The sequence below is a fragment of the Anomalospiza imberbis genome, chromosome 8 (assembly GCF_031753505.1).
Source record: "Anomalospiza imberbis isolate Cuckoo-Finch-1a 21T00152 chromosome 8, ASM3175350v1, whole genome shotgun sequence".
NCBI classification, from domain to species: domain Eukaryota; kingdom Metazoa; phylum Chordata; class Aves; order Passeriformes; family Viduidae; genus Anomalospiza; species Anomalospiza imberbis.
Window position 1 is genome coordinate 20,322,052 of NC_089688.1, and position 20,893 is coordinate 20,342,944.

The window sequence follows — 20,893 nt, forward strand, 5'->3', positions numbered from 1 at the left end:
CAGTTTTGGAAAATACCTTTAAGATGGATGAGTCTTCAGGTCCAGTGAAATCAACACTGCTAGAACTAGTTAACAATTGCTCCTAAAAGTTTTTCATTAGTACAATTTATACATTCATCAAATTAATTTTTACCACTTGAATATTTGTGGAAATTTACTTTGTTCACAATATTATAGTAAGTAAACCACTAATAGAACAGGCTATCACATAAAAAAGTGGGTTTTTTCTGTGTGTCTCCATAAACAGTAATTCAGCAAGAAGTGAGTGGGTAATTAGTTTAGCAATGATGCAGTGCACCCGGGTCATCAGCAGTAGGCAATTTGAAGAAAAAAGATTTGAGAGTCATTAAGCCAATTATGTGTGTGTGTAATGTATATATGAGATAAATGATTTTATGATTTTTCATAAAAAACATTGTGAAGGAGCACATACAAATATATACATTAAAACATCAACGCTAGTGAACTGATGCTTTCTTGCTGGAAGGGTGCCAGAAATGCAGTCCAGCAAAGTCTCCATACACTACTGAGTTTACAGTATTTTTAAATTTTATTTGTACATTTGAAAATACAAACAAAAATATCAGTGAAAGAGAGTGAAGCTGAGGGAAAGTACAACACATGTCCATAAATCTAAAACATTCAGGTGGATTTATTGCCACTAATCACAAAGTACAGTCCTATTTTCAACTTGTGCACAGTGGTACATTAGGTCAAGTTGCTCTAATTTCTGGGGCTGTGCACTTTACAAAGAAATTGCTGAAAGCAGTGATATGTGATAAACATAAATTGAAAGAGTAGATCACTGTGGGTATTCTCATTTTTAAAATGAAAATGTCCTTCAAGAAATCTATCTTCAAACAGCAGACAGAGGACCAGGCTGTGCTATGCAGTTGTTCTTCCTGTGACTTTGGATACCCATGTTGTCACAGATGACAGTGTATCTGCTTTGGCTTCTTGTGTTAAAACTTTCCTGCTAAAAGTGATGTGGGGTTGAACTCTATGAAATGCATTTCTTACCACTCTGTAGGTGCTCTTGAAGAGTGTTTCCCATCATTTTGGATTTTCTTCTTTTAATACCTTGTCCATGTCTCGGTATGTTGAAAGAAATTATTAAAGAGGTCTTCATTTCAGCAGTTCAGTTTGATTAAGAAACTCTTACAATATATTTCAGTTTTGTTGAGTCTTTTGTGTTGTTTTGGCTGTCAATTAGAACCAGGGAGGTGCGCTGATGATTCTCTACTATTTCAGCAACACTGTCGAAGCGCTGGATAAAGAAAACAAAAAATAACTAGTGCTGGCTTCCTTTAATGCTATAGTATTGACAGTAATCACTGCATCTTTTTATCTTTGCTTCTCAAGTAATTGAAGACAGTTAAGCTACTTGTTACCAAGTTAGATGCTTTGCCTTTTAGAGAGAGCAGTGAACCTTCTCTTAGTTCTGATTTTAGTCATAAACAGATTAGATTTAGACAACAGAAGATATTACAGGCACCAGCTGTCTCCTCCTTTCCATTTGTGATTGCCACCTGCACAAGCTGAGCCACTGAGTTTGCTGTGGGCCGTGGTGAACTGACATTTCATTTTGCCTTCATGTATAGTAGGCTGCAGACTGGCTACTAGCTGTGGCAGATGTGGTTCAGCTACCTCAGAGGGAAGGCTATGTCCAGGAGTAACAGGTACAGGCAGCCATCTATGAGAACTGTTCTAGTTACACAGTTTTAATGTTTGTCACTGTAAATTAGTATCCATCAGTCTGCTAGGTCTGTTGGTTTTCCTTTTGGACTTTGGTCAAATAAAGACATTGCACTATTTGTTTATCCTGAGGTAATTTATCATCCTTTGTTGAAGACCAGGTGAGTTCCAGGCTATTTTCTCTAATCTCAGAAGTGGTGCATAGGAGGCAGATAATTAAGCTAAGTCAAGCCTACTTTCACATTGCTGAAAAGCCTATTCTGTGCAGTGATAAACTGTTTTCATTGGTATTTGTGTTCCAAGTTTCTGTTTTGCTATCAGAGTAATTATCTCCATAGCAGAGTAGATAACCAGTGATCTTTTCACTCCAGAGTTAAAGTTTAATATTTTCTTTATGTGAAAACAGTATTAACAGTAATGTCATTCTCATTTTTGATAGTGTTGGTGGGGTTTTTTTTTGAGCATGGCTGTTCTTCCTTTGCAATTTTCCAAGAAACATAACTAGAGTTTTAGATAGAAGGTAAATGGAGAATCATAAGCAGTCAGAAAATTTATCTAGTGGCTGCAGCTCTTATCCTTTTAACTTCATTTAAACATCTCTGTGAGTATGTTTTAAATTTGATCTGTGGTTTTAGTTACAGTGTACAGGAGCTGTTACAATACTGGTCGTTATAAAGGGTATATTTTTATCTTCATACATGAAGCATCTTTGTGGTCATAGTGCAATATGTCTTAGTCCTTGCTTATTAAAGGTATATAATTGAAAACTGTTAGGAAAAATGCCCCCACATAATCTCACCTCTTCACCACTTTTTTCTCTGCCCAGTGCATATTGCCTTGTTGATTCAATAAAGCGTATAGGGATGTTGTACACTCTTCTGTTGTAAAACACAACCAGTGTATATGGTTGCCGTGAGTCCTGTCCAGAACTCTTCCTTATTAGAAAAGATCCATCCTAAAGAGAGAAAAGTAGTCATTGTATTTGGCTCATTTCTTTCCAATAACTTAGTCTGGTTTTGGCTTAGTATTTTGATTTATATTAGCATTAAAGTCTTCTCTCCCATTAGAAAAATAATGGCAGCAGATGAGAAGTAGCATGTATTCCTGCTAACAGCAGCTTGCAAAGGTGTAATTTAAGAATCACCTTTGCTGCTGCCTGTTCTCTTTCTCAACCAGAGAGAAAATGATGAAATAAACAGGCATCTGTTGGGGTTCACAGATTGTTAGGGAATAGTTCCTATCAGTGGCAGGAGGTAGGGAAGAAAGCAGGGAGAGGTGGAGACACCATTTCTCCAGAGCTGTAAAAAGGAGCTCACCACAGTCAAGCACCTGCACTCCTGACCATGTGCTCACTAACTCACAGTAACCTTCACCTGGTGATAGCCCCCATGCTCTGCCCCTATATCCTTCTCTGTGGACTTGGCAAGAGTGGAAAGGTATGCGATGCTGCCGATGCAATTCTACATGCTCCTCTTCCCTCCTGTGACACTAGATTTTGTACAAAGAATAGTTGAGAGAATTCAAATTCTCCAAATACCTAAATGCACAGTGTTGCTATTTCAAAATGCATAGCAACACTAGCCTTTCCAAATAGCTGTTGTCACATGAGCCATTGGACAGTGGTGGAGACCACTTAAAAGCCACTGGGCTTTGCTTTTCTTTTAAGTGTGCATGAGCTGTAAGATCTTCCTCAGCTCTTTAGTCTCTAATAGCTTTCTCTGCAGTGCTTTGGTCTTTGAGTTGCACTAATGCAACTTTGTGTTGCAATGAAAGCCAGCATTAACTAATGTTACCACAATAATTCCAGGTTTGACAGTACTTGTATGGCACAGTAGTTCTGATCTCTTCAGAAAGCAACTGATGCTCTTTGAATACTTCTGGTTGTCTTTTGAAATTTTTTTTAATTTGATGTTTTTCCCATAAAATAGACATTATTTAAAAGTGATCTACCTTGTTTGATCGGTACAATGCATCTTCTGCCATTTTCCTATCACAGGTAGCGGCATACCATGCTTTACTGTGAACACCAGCATCCTAAAAAGAGAGGAACAGTGTTTCACCTGTAAAATAATAATGATAATAATAAAGAATATGGCCTGTACAGGAGTTACTGCTAAATAGTGACAGTTATGAAGGAGTAAAATGCAGAAAACACAGAGTTTAAAAAAGTCTTTGCCAGGAGTTCAGTTTTAGTTGAATAGAGGAAGGACAAAGAAAAACTGGGAGTGTCAAAACAGTGGTAACAGATTTGTGATAGAAGGCTGATAAATGACAAAAGAGAGATGCCCTGAGGAAAGCAGTCAGGCTCAACTGTAGGATCATTCTAAAGTCGGAAGTTATTCCAGTAGAATTTAAAGAGGAATAAATGTCAAGGAATGTTGAGGAATAACGCTATTTATGAACACAATCATGATTGTCTCCACATGGACAGCATGATGGTTGGATAAGTTTTGCTCCAGCTTTACAGTAACAAGCTTAATCATAAAATTAATTTTCACACAAGCTTTGTCACCTCTGTACAAAACAGATTAAAGTTTGCACATTATAACTGAGCTGGTCTAGCTGACTTATTGCTGCCAGAAAGGGAATGTCTTGGCTTCTCCTTTGTGCTCATTTTGTTGCTCTTCTGATCCCATGGTGAGATAATTCACTTTATTAACTTGCAGAAAAAAACCCAAAAAACTTTCCTTTTTTGTTTTGCCAGTTTTTGTGTTTGACTGCCAAGCTGATTTTCTGTCAGTTTAATGACTTGGCTCAACCCACTGCAGGATCAGGAAGGAACACCACAGAAGCTGGGAGGGGAGCTGACAGTGAGGAGAGAGCAGAGCCTCAATTTTGGGGGCATTGCACTAAATTCTTAGACTGGCTCAAGCCATAACATTAAATTTTACCTTCAGAAATTTTCCATGTATTTCTTTAGTCACACTATTCATTGGAAAAAGAAAGGCTGAGAGGAACTGCAAATATGAAAGGTACTTGCCCACACAGAGAATGAGCCCAGTGAACAGATCTTTGTTCAACAAAAGAAGGAATCAATGGCCCCCAGAGCTTTCTTCTACCACTATCTGTGGCCTATAACGTAGAAGCAGAGAGCTGCTGCACAAGTTTGGATGGGAACCAAGCAAAGAGTGCATGTCATGGGAATGAATGACATCTGTGAGCACCTGAATTGTGCAGGATGCTACAGCAAATGATACCACTGTATATAATTGCTGGGAAAATAACACAGCTAATTTTTAACAAATGCATATTTTATCAAGTTCTGTTTCTGCCCACGGCTGTTACATAAAAACTGCAAATGTAATCGCTACAAGCTGTTTATGTAGAGTCTTCTGGATTGCTTATTTGAAAGCAATTTTTATAATAAGTATCTATTATTACATACAGATAAAAATTTTCCAGGACTTAAAATCCTTTGTGTTCTTCACTGTTGTATTATCTTTGTCATGTGAGACTTTAGAACACTTACTGGCTCTGCATGATAGAGCCTTTGGTTTACACTCAACAGAACTATTTTTACCTTGTTTGTGTCTACTAGGCTTATAAGAATGGCTTTTTGCATTTTGTAGTCTTCCTTCATCCAAAATGAGAGTAAGGGGAATAGCACTGAAATGAAAATAACCTTGCATTTGCTTAGATCATTCAAAGCTTAATGTTGCAACAAAACATAAAAAAAGAATTGGCCATAAAACTGACAGCATTAACTGCCATGTGAAGAGATCTGTTTAAAGGAACAGAAAGGAGCCGGACTTGGGAGAGACTAAAACACGTAAGGGAGGTATCACAGCATCAGAGGTGATTTAAAACTCTTTATAGCAATCTGTATCAAAGACTAGACTTAAGTACATCATCACAGATTTCCTTGTTTCTATGATGTTGAAAGTATGAATTGGAGAGTCAGGAAGACATGAAACTAAAGCTTTTCATGATTGGTAGAGTGCCAAGATTTAATATAATACTATTCACATATTTTTCTACAGTTTGTTAAACCTCTCCTATGCTATGTGTTCTGAGCATGATTTAATGAAAGCTAACATTCAGATTATTTGTGCTACAGAAAAGCCTCATTGCAAAAGGGGGTATAGAAGCCCTCCAGGAGTGTAATTTTCTATTGAAAGGGGATAGGGGTGGAAATACAATTTTAAAATAAAGGATAAGGAGATTTCTGTAATATGAATTTAGCTAATATTATACCTGGTCTGCAGAACTTGAAATAGATGAAGTGCTGTGGGGAGGGGAAGCACCCAAAGAACGGTTTGCAGCTTCTGGCACTTCTAGAAAAGAGAAAGAACAACTTGTAGAAGTTTTCAAAGTATGTTTGTTATGATGTAAGAAACTGAATTGTTACAAGGACTTTGGAAGATCTGGAAACACTTGACCTTTGATATCAGTCAGGAAAGCTTTCTACTGGAAATGCATGGGGCCTATAGAAGTGCTGGGACACTTGCCTGCCCAAAGGGTAGTCTTGCTTGTGAAGGAAAACCCAGTTTGGATAACAATTTGGTTATTAGTCAGAACTAAATTCAGAGTACAGGAAAAAAACCTCTTCCACCACCAAAGTGAATGAATGTAGCAATAGATAAGAAAATGCAGGAACTCGATGCAAGTAATTCTCAGCCCAGTGTGAGAAGTAGTCTTACAGGTGAGCAAGTTAGGAAAATGAACTTATTTCAGGGATAATTTTTCACCAGTTTAGACTATCTGAATTGTTTATATACATGTGCAAGAAGTCCAGGCAGCAAAATGGAGAAGCAGAATTAATAGAAAGCATTATGATGCTTAATTGGAATAACAAAGCATAGTTGAAAATAGTTACTAGGGCTGAAATACAGATGTAAGAGTTTAAGAAATCAGAAGTGAAATGTTTGAGTAGTGTTGCATAGTAATGATATGATGAAAGAAGTACGGTTTATTGCTTTCTGGTAAAAAATAATTTGGCCCAAGAGTGTAGGTGTCTGCTATAGATACTTGTGAACACAGCTGGATGCAAATCAATATACTAGAGAAGATCATTGTAGAAAGTTGAGTGATACTAATTTTGTTATTATGGGAGGGTTTTTTTCCTGTGTGCTTTACTTACCAGGGAAAATAAATGCTACCCTTTCTGGATATGGTGCTCTGCAGACAGAATTGTTAAATCTTCACTAATAAAATTCTGATTTAGATATTGGTTTAGAAAGCAGTAAGAATGTTATAGAGAAGACCATACAGTGACCAGAACTAAAAAATGCAGTTGGACTGGAGCGCTCGAAGACAATTGTGTGAAGTATGTTTGGAACTTCTTTTGCAGTAAAGATGCAACTGTCTGGAAGCTGCATCCCAAGTGGAGGGGAGACATTGTAGGGAGCAGTTCCAGCTTTCAATGAAATAATCACCTGAAAAAGGCTATTTGATATTATGGGTTTCTGTTTTTCTGTAAAATTTTGACTGACCGGGTGTTAAAGCTACAGCTGAAAGTAGATTGTATGAATAAAATAAGAACTGCCAGAAGTCAGTCAGATTAGTGAATTAGACTTCACAAAAGGATATTAAAATAAGGAATGAAAGATGCCTTGGCTGTGTGTAAAAAAGTAAAGAGAGATGGGGCCTTATGCAATAAGAATTTTACTGATTTTAAAGATAATCCTGGTACTAAACAAATAGTAGTTCTGGCACAGAAATGGAAATTTCCACAATCAAATTGGAAGCAGAGTTTAAATAACTTTAGTTCAATTGAACTGAGGGGCCCTATGAAATTTTAAAAACTGGCACATGAAATTCAGGGGTGGTAACATAGTTTTCAAGTCAGGATGGTACCAAATGATTAAAGAATACCAAACATAATTGCTATACCTAAAGTGGAAAAGGTGACTTGAGCATCTATAGGGCTTTTTGTCTGATTCCACAGAACACAAAGCACTGGGAGAGAATTTGAAGGAAATAACATCAAGATTTGGAAGTAACGGTACAACTAGCAAGAGAAAATCTGAATCTTAGCCAAGCAGATAAAATGTTACAGCTCTTTCATAGAATAACAGTTCTACAAAGAGGGGATGTGGCAGTGTACTTAATCTGGACTTCAGAGGAGCATTTGACACTGTGCCATATGGGAAATAAGTGCTTTTAATTATGAAGATAAAAGCTAGCTCTAGGCTTGTATGGGGACAAAGAAGAGATGGCAGGTTATGTTCAAGGGACATCAGTGACTGTGGGACCAGTGGTATGTATTATAAAGTTGTTATTGGACCTGGCACAGAATAAGATTATGCTAAAGAAAGTTTACTAATAAGAGCACCATTCAGCACCAGATGGTCTTGAAGAATAGTTGCAGTTCCAGGAGTAGTAAGAATTTATGTTTCAAGTTGAAGCACATCAGTTGTGTGACAGGAGCAGACAAACTTAAGTGCATTAGTCATGAGCATTAATGTGAACTTCCTTAGCACAGGAGATATAATTGCAATATGCATCAAGCAAATGTTTCCAGCAAAGAGATACACTAATAACAGCATGTCAGTTTAAGCTACACCAAATGTAGATTTCTATGCGCCATTCTCACCATCTGTTTACAATGTGAAAGATATGTTCAGACTGAATATGTACAGTAAAGGGCTTACTGGAAGGTCAGACAAGTGTCTGCTAACAAGCAACTAGAAAAATGTTAAATCTAATTTACACTTCTGTACAAAGAGGGTTTATATTCATATTACCTAATTCATTTTTAGCTGTGAGCTGAAATGAAGTCCATCTTGGAAAGCACTACTTAGAAAAGAGCTTTAGCAATTGCTATTATAAAAGTACCTTATTTTTTCCTTCTGTAGAAAAAGAATAAATTGAATGCATTAATAATCTGTCTGTCTTCTAGGCAACAGAAGCCTGGAGCAGCCCAGAAATGTCATACTTAGGATTCTTCTGTGACAAGGAAGATTGATGGAATCTTTATTATGATGGGAAATGACCCAAATTGCCTTTGCTAGAGATTTCCAGTATTCATAAATATAAATGAAGCACCCATTTTCCGTCAATAATCCTGAGATACTACCTTAATTTTACTAGCTGAGCTAAGATCTCGGATACTTGACCTCCTCTTTGTATGCATTACAGACACATTAATTCCAAATGAATTAATATGCAAGGTATTTTGAAATATTTTTAAATTCAAAGATTGATTTGAAATTACAAGTTAATCACACTTTAATTCAAAAACTGAATTATACTTACTTGGCAGAATTGAGGGCTTTAGGAGCAGAGGCCTGAAATAAATGTCGAGAGATTACAAAAAGGTCTGAGGTGATGTACCCAGTCCTGATAATATGAAAATTGAAAATATGCAGTGGTAGAATGTGTTCCATCTCATCCATTTGTTCATCGAGAAACATGGGTCTGATACAGGTATTTTTAAAAAATTATATCCCACTAGTAGGAATTTAAACATATGTTTTAAATCTCCATCCCCTAATTACAGGTTATATGCTTTTTGGTGATAGTTATAGTATTTGTATGCATTCATTTGCCATGTTTTAGTTTTTTTGCTACTGTGAGGTACTGTAAGGTTTCAGAAATTTCAGCTCTGAAAAAGCAACAAGGAGGCTCCAGTGGAAAGAGTGCTCCTCTTTGAGCCTCTCACAGCTGGTGCACCACAATATTCCAAAGAGGATGGAAAGGGATCTTACTTTTGGGCACCACTTGGAAGGGGGGGAAGTGGAAGTTCCTGGTTGGAATTGCGCCGCCGTTCTGGTGCCATAGGTTTTTCTGTAGTTTGGGAAAACAAACAGTAGAATCAAGATTTCTTCAGAAATGTCTTATCCCAGATTAGCGAGTCCCAGGAGGTGAGGGAGGGTTTCTTTTATTATGAATTTGGGGTTTTTTCTGACATGGCAGCCTGCCATCGCGCTGCTTTTTTTTGTTAACTAATTCTAGGCAAATATCTGTGCTAGGGCTGCCTGCAGGGCTCGGTGGGACTCTGCGACACGGGGGGAGGGCGCTGGGGCCGGCCGGGCGGCCAGCCTGGAGTGAGGCAGCAGCTCCTGCTGGAGCCGCCTCACGCAGCCAGAGCCAGGGACGGGGCCAGGGCCAGGGCCAGGGCCAGGGCCGGGGCCAGGGCCAGAGCCAGGGCCGGGGCCGGGGCCGGGGCCAGAGCCGGGTCCTGGGGCCAGGGCCAGAGCCAGGGCCGGGGTCAGGGTCAGGGCCAGGGCCAGGGCCAGGGCCAGGGCCAGGGCCAGGGCCAGGGGCCAGAGTCAGGGCCAGGGCCAGGGCCAGGGCCAGGGCCAGAGCCAGGGCCAGGGGCCAGAGTCAGGGCCAGGGCCAGGGCCAGGGCCAGGGCCAGGGCCAGGGAGGGATGGATTCCCTGCCTGCGCCAGGGACTGCCTCTGCCAGGAGCCGGCTCCGTGAGAGACGGTTCTGGCCGAGTCCAGAGCCCGTCCCTCCCTTCCCCTTCTCCACTTCCAGGGCTACACGGGCACACTGCTGGGCCATTACTGTGCCACATTTCCCCGCCAGGAACCTCAGCAGCTTTACTGTGACTGCTTCTGGAGAACAATGGCACTCACTGCAACTCAGGCTGCCCAGATCCAGTTTGAAACTGCTAAAACCAAACACCCCTCAAAAACCTCCAGTAACTTGAATGTGGTGTTGTTTGTTTCATGTTTTTAGTATATTAAAAAAAAAAATCAGATAAATGTCAACTTTTCACAGTACTGGCTATAATTTACCTTCATTTGCAATTAAGGTCTCTCTGGAAGGTAAACACGGTTTCTGCAGTAAAAGAGAAGGACAAACAAGTATTAACTGGCACTTGCATAGCAAATGTTTATAATTTATACTTTTTGTGAAACAGTGTAGAATTGACAACATCCTGGAAGAATTAGGAGGCAAGGACATAGCCATTCTGTGGAAAGTCTGTAGTTGTATGACCTTGAAGTATGGGATCTTTCAAAGGAGATTTGGAAAGAATCCCAGTTTGTGGGTATAAATAGATGTAGAAAAAGTCAAATGTAGATGGTTCATTCTTATCTCAGGCCCAAAAATGAAAAGTCTATCCCAAATACTTGAAAATGAAAATTGGATTTTCACCCATATTGAGCTAGGCACACAAATATCTGAACACATTTTCTTCTGTTTACTGGAAGCTAAACTGTCAGTTTAGCTCACAGTAAAACTGGAACCAATCTTCCACTTTTAATTCCTTTTTACTTTCATTTTGAAACAATGATAATAAACGGCCAGTTTTGAAACATTTTTCAAATTAATTTCTTTGAAAATTTCAAGCAGTCCTCTTACTTTCTGCCACAAGACGTTCTGGGATATTTTTCGAATTACTGAAAAACCTCAGACAAATTCTGGTAAAATCCTGCATATTTCTTGAGCTCTCACTTGCAATGAACTCATATTCCCCATAGGCAGCCCTGTACATTCTGGGAATACTTCTGAATTTCATGTGTTCCCATTTATTTCTCATTTATTCAGTTCATGCTCTGTGTTTATTGCTACATCCCAGGACATTGAATTCAAATGTTCCTTTGAACAAAATATTTTTCTGCTTGAGCAGAAAGATCACTGATCTTCATTCATGTAATAAGCACCCAAATATTTCCTGTCTTTATAACTCTTTCCCCTAGTATTTTTGCATTTATCTTGTACCAAAACCCATGATAAAATTAAGTTTTACAATAAATTAAAAATTTAATACAATTTTTGGGTGAGTATGCAATTACAAATCAACTTACTGGTGAAATTACTGCATTAGAAGTTTTCTTGCTGAAGTATGGAGGAAAATGAAAAATAAAGAATATGGTTATTTAGCAGATACATGGATTCATTTAGCATCTAAGCATCAGTTTCATTGGTTCTCAGGATATTTCTGTCTAACATGAGACTCATTGGATACTTGTAGTGGTTAGAAACAAAGAAGAATAAAAAAGGAGTAAGGGTATCAGATGCAATGTGTGCACTCAGTAAAGGTACTTTCACAAGGAAGCTTCAACTGTGTCCAATACTTAACATGACTTGGGTGGGGCAGGAGAGCTTAGAGAAAGCTTTCTGCACCTCCAGGCTTGCAGGTGCTTGTGCTGCAGTATGGGACTACATCTGACAAGGCAGCCAGCATCTGCCATCAGTGGCAGGCAGTGAAGGGCAAGGCCACTTGGCACACAAAACAGTATTCCTCAATAACAAAATAACAGCTTGCCTTTACCTAGTCAGGATATCTTTCATAAACAGGAATAAATATTTCTGAATTCAAATTGCTATAGGCAAGGATAGGAGTTAGCTCCTAATACACCTATTAAACCCATCCCCATCAAAGAAGTACTTTTATAATTTTTTACTCACAGGCCTCTTGGTAACGGAGATGGAGCTGGAGCTGCTCCAGTGGGAAATCTGGATTCTTGTGTGTTATTGAACCTCTGACCTAGAGATGTAAGCAATATATTTAGTATGCAATGTGACCTGTATCTGAACAGTGGACTTTCCTCATTGCCATTTTAGTGTTAATATAATAAAGGTAAAAAATTGGTTTAATTTTTTTTCTTAACATGTTTTCAGTCTGATTACAGAAGAGAACAGTTCAGTAACACTTCTTGCTTATTGCTGACTGTACAGATAAAGTTTACACTGATGCACTACATTGCATGCTGCATTCTGCTAACTGGTGCCATATTAGTCCCTCTCATATTGCTGTGTTTTCATCTGAATACTTACTTTCATCATTATTGTTTGCTTCATGGTCCTGTAATAGAAAAATAGGTTAGATTTGATATGAAGGAATTAAAGAAGGAATTACTGTGTTCAGTTTTAAGTCCTTCACTACCAGAAGGACATAGAGGTGATGCAGCAGAGAAGGGCAACAAAGCTGGTGAAGGGACTGAAGCACAAGTCCTGTGTGGAGTGTCTGAGGGAGCTGGGCATGCTTATCCTGGAGAAAAGGAGGCTCAGGGGGGCCTTACTGCTCTCTACAAGTACCTGAAAGGAGGGTATCAGTCTTTTCTCCCAGGTAACAAGTGACAGGACAAGAGGAAATGGCCTTATGCTGCACCAGGAGAGGTTTAGATTAGATATTAGAAAAACTTTTTTCACTGAAAGGGTGGTCATGCATGGAATGGGCTGCCCAGGGAAGTGGTGGAATCACCATCCTTGGAAGTGTTCAAAAGCCACGTGGATGTGGCACTTATGGACATGGTTTAGTGGTGAACATGGTGGTGCTGGATTAACAGTTGGAACTTGATTTTAGAGGTCTTTCTCAGCCTGAATGATTCTTTGATTATTAAATGAGAGCTGCATGAATAATCAATATGGTTTTGGTATCTGTAGCAATTTTTAAAGAAATACTTGTACAGAAGACTTTCTTATATAGTGGACTTATATAGTGTCCAGAATACTTCATGATGTAGTGTCAGAATACTTTCATGATGTCATCTGAAAAATTTTAAGCAACCATCAAATTTGGAACTTTCTAATAATCTTGAGATTGCTTATAGTAAGTATTGAGAAAATTTGGCCTTAGTTTTGCAGTGAGACCTTTTGGTTCATGTTTAATTTCTGACCTGGAAGACAGAAATTTTGCAGCAGATTTGAATATATTAAAAATACATCTTCCACTGAATGGAGGAAACTGAGTAGACCCTCTTGTCACCATGCTAGAATTGAAGCAATCCACCTAATTTCCTGGCTTCTTTGGGAGATGCTTAATTTTGGCTCCCATTTCTTGACTTTTAGGGAATCAAGACTCCCATCTGATAAGTATCTTTCAAAGAGGAACCAGTTATTAATTTGTCTGTCTTCATCTACCCAGCTAATGGCTTTTCACTAATGTTAGTGACAAATGCCTCCATTCTCTGGCTGGAGAGGTGTAATCCATCACCCAGCAGTTGGGGAAATGAGACATGGCAAAATTTTTCTCCCAGTCAGCTCAGGCCTTTGAGAGAAAGAAGGGTTACAGTTCTGTGCACATGATCAGTGCTGGTTAGTGCTAACAGATGTTTCAGTTTTTGTTTGGGATTTGTCAATGTGCTGTAGCCAGAGATGGAAAGGAACAACAGAGCACTGGACAAACATCATGCTCATTACTATGTATCTGTTTAAAATTGTAAAGGCTGCCACTTACAAGACAAGCAAAGACCCCAAAATCTGGGCTGCGCTGGGTAACTCTTTCCTAGGCTGACTCTTGTGACAAACTGGTGAGCTGCAAGCACCCAGGAGCTGAACACACCCATGGTACAGATGAGTGTTTGTTTGGGAGCTTCATCTTGGAGGTGTAACTCACTCAGTGTGTGGCTCCAGCTAAAGGATAATCTCTTTATTCTCTGCAAAGCTGGGATGATATCCATCTCAAATGCAAGCTTTGAAAATGCATTAATGGAGAGGTCACAGCTGCAGGATGGCACTCAAGTCTGTTCTGAAGCAGGAGTATTAGTGCTGATCAGACAGTGGAATTTCTGTCCAACAATCTCCCTTGAGATGTAATATTTTTGTTTCTTATCTTGTATTGGTAAGAAAATCTGAGAAATCAAACTATTTCATAAAAGAGAAATCCCAAATTTGGCACTGTTTAGGATTTGTTCAGAATCCCACAGGATACAGATCTAAATGGGAAAAACTTTGTGATGAGGTGGAAGGGAAACTAAAATGTTGTTGTACATACAAACTGCTCGGTACATCTAGAAATTTAAAGACTGAAGACTATAAGGTGCTCATATACCACCTGCACTATTACCATAACATCTAATCCTATTATATGACCCCAAATTCCTGGTTTTAAGTATTTTAAAGTCATTTAAGTCTTAATTTCTCTATATAGTTATTGGTAGACTGATTATCTCCTAGGGACAATTCAGAGCACAGGGCTGGGACAGGGTCTGAGCATGCAGCTTTTGGCACAGACGCTGACACAGTTGACACGTTGCTCTGTTCTGGATAGCTGGCTCCTCATGCAGACCCTCTCAAGCTGGCACAGCTGTGAGTAGAGCTATAGTGTAGATCAATTTATGGAGCTAATCTGGCTGAAAAAGAATCTTTTATGATTTGATTTTGCTCATTTCTGCAGCTGGACAAGTTTCCAAATAGTTTTCTTTAAAAAACCCAGCACAGTGGAAGGGACAGACGGGATAAGAGCAGAGGAAGAAGAAGACTGGCTGAAACACAGCCTTAGGACCCAAGGCTCGTAATTAGTCCTTCAAGGACTGCATTTTCTAGTGATACTGGTTACTCAGACTACCCAGTCTGACATTTTAGAAGGTTTCCATTTTCAGAAAGCATTAATCATTCATCATCTGAGAGGAATGAAGCTCAAGGAAAAGTGCTTCAAATTGGGCAAAATCATTCTTTGCTACTTAAAGTAAGGTTCCTGAAAAACAACTGGTATTTTTTAGTACAAGAAATTATTTTTGTGGACAGAGACATATATCCCTTATATCCCAAAAAACATTTGAACTTTTTCTTGGATCAATACAGATGTCCAGTGCTCTTTTGCCCAAAGGATTAATAGCAACAATCACAATATTAGATGAATCTGATATTTGGTCATCTGTTTCTGTTATTTAATCCAGATAATAAATAGATAATCCATCTATTTATATGTAAAACACAGGGCTAAGTTTACTATGTTCTTTTAGAGTGGCCCATTAACTACTCACTGTTTTTGGATGAAGACGACTTCTGGGGAGAGGCAAAATATTTCTGAAAAATACACATAGTAAGTGATGATGAATAGCATTTATTTATTTAATTGGCTCAGATAGGCTTTTTAAGATCTAGACAGAAGGAGGTCTGCAGTAAATGGAGTTGATTTCAGCTCTGCACAGCTACAGTGCTTGTGGTGATGCTGTGCCCTTGGTGGAACTACTCTAGAACAGCTCCTGTCCTAGACTTTGGGTCCCCTGTGACTGCACAGGACCTCACCAAACACCCTCACACATATTGTGGATGCCTCCTTCTGGGGCCACATAACATATTTCGTAGAATAATGACCTAGAGAGGAGACAGGGGTTATGATGCAGCTTTCTATGCTTCTGGGGACACAGGAGTGAAGTAGGCTGCATACTCAAGTATCATTTTTCCCTTTTCCTCCAGAGACTTGGGATATAAACTATGGATTTACTGAGCCCAGTTTCTTTACAAGCAATCTTGTACAACTGCAAAAACATCTAATTTGCAAGGGTGCAGAGATGGCTAATAGGACCTTAAACTGGCTGGCAGAGATATTTTGTCCCTGTACTGGATGCCTAAAGGGATATTTCAGAAAATCCTATCCATATAGCAAACTGGCTTGAACACAGAAGTTCACAAAGCAATGAGAGCTTTTGGTTCTCACCTTGTCCTGGCATCCCTAGCTATTTGAGTGTCCCGACAATTGTTTATTGTCTGAAGTCTACACATTAGAGAGAAGAAAATTTTTTCTCTGCTAACATTTCCTATTGATCTAAGCTGCTCTTAACTTACCTGGAAGTATCCTGCTTAGGTGACTCTCTGGTCACGCTGTGCATCTGGGAGTGCTCTGTATTCTGAGCAGGCATGAACATGAGTGGCTTAGTGAACCTAGTAATGAAACATGAATTAAGAAAGGAAAATCACATTTAACAACAGTGAATGCAAACAAAGCCTCTTTCTTCTCCCCTACCCCCTCAAAATTCTAATAAGTAACCTTAAGAGTATTTCTTTTTAATATGTATTACATTTGGGTTATTGAAATCAACATAGAAATGGTTGATAATATTTGTGTAGATAATCTAAAGAGATATTTGCTGTAAGTATTTCTTACTTCTGTTACTGTATTTCTTCTAGAGAAAGAATTACCAGACATGTAGTATCTAGATGAGAAAAAATATTTTCTGACAGTTTTAAATAATGCACAAACATTCACAGCAATGGGTTACCTGGTTACTGGTGGTGGTGATGGTTTTTCCTGTAAGAGAAAATGCACTGAATTGTTTTTTGGTCACTTTCTAATTCCATAAAATAGATTTATATGATCCTATTTATGTTACCACATCCAGATATTATATTTGTATTGTGATACAGATTTCTACTAGAGCTCTGTCTGGTAATCTACATTAGGATGGGAGAGGCAAGAACTCAACATCAGTAAATCTGCTTTGGCCATATGTTTTGTCAGTACCAGCAAATGGGGAAAAAATTACTGGGTCAGAACTGTCACTGCTCTTCTGCTACACTTCTGCTTCTGTAAAACATTCCCTTAGGCTGCTGCTTCCCAGACTGGATCACTGTCATAGAGGACTGAGAGATTTCCCCTACCCATTTACTCTTTTGAAATGGTTTGCCAGCTTTTCTGAAAAGGGAGTGTCAGGAATCTTTAAGTGCAGGAAGAGATATGTTCCAGGTTTTCCCTTTTTGAAAGATTGATAATCTTTTCTCACAATCACATTTGTACCCTGCCTGAGGGCAATGGGAGTCATACTGTAGAAAGGCCTCACCTCTTCTTCAGGAACCTCGTAGACTTCTACAGGACAGGGAAGAAATAAAAAACATTCTTTAGTGTAGCAAAAGCAGACTGCATGTTACCATAAAAGCTGATCTGAATTTGTATCTGTCATACTTCTGACTCTGGAAAAATAACTTGGGGAATCTGCTCAGAATTTGAATCTGCCACCAAAACCCCGGAGCAGCAACACCCACTGTCTTCTAATGGGAGCTTCAGATGAAGTCACAGGAACTCTGATGTACAGTCACTGTATTCAAGTTTCCTCCCATCACAAAACCTTTTTATTGTTTTGTTTTTCTTTTCATTCCCTCCCCCCTGCAAGCAAGATGAATGTTTGTGTTGTGCAAACCTGGGTCAGTTTGGAAAAAAATGTGTTATCACACCTGTAGTAACATTTAGCCTTTCCTTGACTCAGGGAGGAAGAAATCAGGTCAGTCATAAATACAAGCTGGCTCATTTGCATGGCCAACATCCCTCCCTGAGTTCTGACCCACAAGTATACTTTAATTCATAGATCTTAAAAGAAAAAGCCAGCAGCATCTTTATCTATGCCCAGTTTCTTCAGTGCAAATAGAATCCTATTCCAGTACATTTCACGTCAGGTTTCATCACTTTACTGCACTCCAGTGTCCCAGCTCCCACCAGGGGGAGACGTTTTATCCTTTAGTAACATCTGTCAGGAGCTGGTTGTTGCTCGACACTGATTTACAGAAAGGCTGAGATTGAAAAAGGGCATTTTAAAATGTCTGGAAAATAACTCGTGAAATCTCAAATGATTAATAACAAATGTTAGTTTATGACTTGTAGTTTGTGACTTTAAAGCTAAACACATTGGTAATGAATATGCAAAGCTTTTTAAAGAACTGTGTCATGTCTGGAAAGGTTACATCCAAGCAATTAATGAGAGTGAGGATGCAAAACAACTCTAAGCTGGAAGAGAGATTAAGCAAGAATATCTGAATTTACGAAAGCAAATAGGATTACTCTTATTTACTTCTGCTTTTGTTTCTTTTTCCAAATATACTGCTCTTTATAGAACCTCAATGTTCTAAAAAGCCGTGCAATACATCAGCCTGTACAGAATTTCTGTATGGCTAAGTCTAATGCTCTAAAGTATTGGGTCTTGATTCCTATGGTGAAATGGGATTACTGACATACCGAGTCCTATAATTCTTTTTGCTGTATTGATCCATTTGTGTTCCTCCACTAGAGCAAAAGACTAAATATAAATTAATTTGGGGCAAATAACCTGTTCTAGTTTTATTCATGCGTAACATGGATTTACTGTTCAAGCTAGACAAAGCAACTGCTACAACATAGAAAAGCTAAAGGGGAACATATTTTTGTTTTACTTTAGTATGTCATAGGGTTAGTGGGGTGAATACATCAGGCATAATTTAATATTTCACAGTCTTACATTATTTTATTCTAACAGCAATGCAAGCTTCACATACCTTGCATAACAGAAGTAAGAGAAGGCTTTGGAGAAATAGGGGGGGCTGGCTTTGTTGTCTTCATAAATCTGTTCACAGGTGCTAAAAAACATAGTTTATTCATGTACATATATATATTTGTGCATGTGTATATATATACATATTTTAATCTATATACATCTGTTTACAAACTAACAATGTAACATTTATACAATAGGAATGAATGTTAAGTAGGTCCAAATGACAACCTTTTGTGTGACCTTGAATAAATCAACTGAGTCAGAAAGCAGCTCTCATTTTAAAAGAGAAGCATTGTTCAGTATTCCAGCCTTTCTGAAGAGGTTTGATACTGTCAGTAATGTCAGAGAGCAGAACTACATGCTCTTCTTTGTTTACTTTTCACCTTTGGGCTGTAGTAGTTTCATTCTCTAGCTAAATATACTTATATATATAAGTGAGATTAAAAAAAGTAAAAGCAAAGTCTGTCTTTATCTACTAAATATCTAAAAATGCTTGTTCTTTTCCTGAAGCACTTCAGCAAAGAGAGAATTTTAATGCTACTGTTCCCTTGGATGAGAAGGCAGGTCATATGTCATGAGAAGCCTCCTGGTTGTACAAGGGCTGGACTTTGAAATAGCTGAGAGGCAGAAATTAAACATGTCTTCCAATAAAGTTAAAAATAATTTTCCTTGGCCTTGTCATAAACCAAAGGAGCCAACTGCATTTTTGCAGTCTGTAATCTTTTTAATAGCTGCATCTCCACTCTTTGGACCCCAGAAACAGACATTAGTTTGACCCATTTTTTTCACTATTATTCCTAATAAAGCCATTATTATAAGCTTAAATTACTAAAACTCACATTTTGTAGGAAGTGACATGCTGCCTTCTGTGGGTTCAATATAGTTATCATCATCATTGTCCACTGGCACAATGTAGTTATCCTGTGAGAAATGTAGGACAAAAATCTCTCCGTTAAACCTCCATCATGTTATCAAACTGTCTGGATTGGAGCCCTGGCAACAGTTTACAATATTTGCTGTTTCCCAGTGACTCCTATTTCAGCCATTTATCATCCTATGTGGAAGGGAATCCCAAAGATTGCAAACCCTCCCTTCCCTCTTGTCCTGGAGTAGCCTTTGAGGTTACTCTCTCCCCACTGCCTGCAGCTTTTTATGGGTGATCAGGACATGTAACATTCCATGGTCTAAAGAGCCTCCTTGATACTCAAAGCAGGCAGATATCCCCTAGGAATCAGTATGGTACTTGCAGGTCACTATTAGTGATGTACAAAATGATTTGTACTACAAAAGCTAAGAAAGAGACCAGACCATGGCACTGCTATGACATTTACACAGTTATAACAAATATATCTGTAAACTTTACCTCATCATCACTGCACTCCTTAGGCTTTGGTGGCACTTTTGGTTTTGCAGCAGGAGATGGCAATGGCATGGATGGCACACATGGTTTCTTTGGTCTGGACATGGCTGGACTGGGTGTACTTGGGAGAGGTTTGTTGATGGGAGGAAGCTTCTGGTGACTGGTGCGATTGTCTTTTAATTTGGTAGAAAACAACAATTTTAGTAAAATACACATTAGTCTCTGCACTTTCTCCTACTGCTTGTGCAGAAGTCTTTGCTGTGGCTGCAGCAGGCAGACGTGAGCACAGCTGGACCTGATGTTGAGATCTGTGTGTAAACAGGTCCTGTTTCATTGCTCAGGACAGCAGCCTAGCCCTCTGCATCAGGTGCAGCGGGTGCCTAGACACTGACTGCTGTATGAACAACTGTTTAACTCCTTGGGGAAAAGGTGGTGGCTGGGTGGTGTAGTGCCTATGAGACATGAGAAAAACGACACTGGGTGGGACTGGAACACGAATTGTGCCAGGTTCTCTGGGGTGTCAAGTCCTTCCCTTTTCAAAGAACACACAGGTGAAGGGCTGATAAATTTCTGTAAGTACATATGTGGTATTTTAACACATTGATGAATATTCTACAACCAGTAACATTCTGGTATCATACAATAATGAAACCAGGCATCATGTCAATGTTTCTTTTCTCCATGTCTCAAATCTTCATGTAACTGAAGCTAATTTTCATTCACTTCAATGCAACCTATTCATGGTTGAAAAGAATCAAATCAGAAAGAAAAAAATCCCTTTATACTGAACTGATGTAAATAAAATCTCGATCCCGTCCTGTTTTTCAGGATATTTATCATCCTTAGTACCAATTTTGAAGGAGTGGATATTTGGACTACTGTTTTACTGCTTTGGGAATAATGATTGGAGAAACAAAGAAGTTTAAAAAGGGACCTGGCTAGTCTTACGTGCCTCATCTTTAATAATATTTGCTGC

At 38.8% G+C, this 20,893-nt stretch overlaps 1 protein-coding gene across 6 annotated transcripts in view; it reads right to left on the bottom strand.

Annotated features, from left to right (window-relative positions):
- Positions 1-527: 527 nt before the first annotated feature.
- The window catches only part of BLNK (B cell linker), a 94,725-nt gene continuing 74,359 nt past the window's right edge, over positions 528-20,893 (bottom strand). For 5 of the 6 annotated variants that reach the window (XM_068197734.1, XM_068197733.1, XM_068197732.1 and 2 more), the window contains 17 exons: positions 19,921-20,090; positions 19,397-19,478; positions 18,559-18,639; positions 17,097-17,122; positions 16,539-16,567; positions 16,105-16,200; positions 15,300-15,342; positions 12,370-12,397; positions 12,001-12,079; positions 11,397-11,427; positions 10,383-10,425; positions 9,345-9,423; positions 8,893-8,924; positions 5,890-5,969; positions 3,646-3,729; positions 2,495-2,650; positions 528-1,267 (listed from right to left, as the gene is read on the bottom strand). In XM_068197734.1, the coding sequence (XP_068053835.1) occupies positions 1,148-1,267; positions 2,495-2,650; positions 3,646-3,729; positions 5,890-5,969; positions 8,893-8,924; positions 9,345-9,423; positions 10,383-10,425; positions 11,397-11,427; positions 12,001-12,079; positions 12,370-12,397; positions 15,300-15,342; positions 16,105-16,200; positions 16,539-16,567; positions 17,097-17,122; positions 18,559-18,639; positions 19,397-19,478; positions 19,921-20,090 (1,259 nt within the window). In that variant the 3' untranslated portion in view covers positions 528-1,147. Of the gene's footprint in view, positions 1,268-2,494; positions 2,651-3,645; positions 3,756-5,889; positions 5,970-8,892; positions 8,925-9,344; positions 9,424-10,382; positions 10,426-11,396; positions 11,428-12,000; positions 12,080-12,369; positions 12,398-15,299; positions 15,343-16,104; positions 16,201-16,538; positions 16,568-17,096; positions 17,123-18,558; positions 18,640-19,396; positions 19,479-19,920; positions 20,091-20,893 lie in introns of all 6 variants that reach the window. The other variant, XR_011001418.1, reaches the window with a different exon arrangement.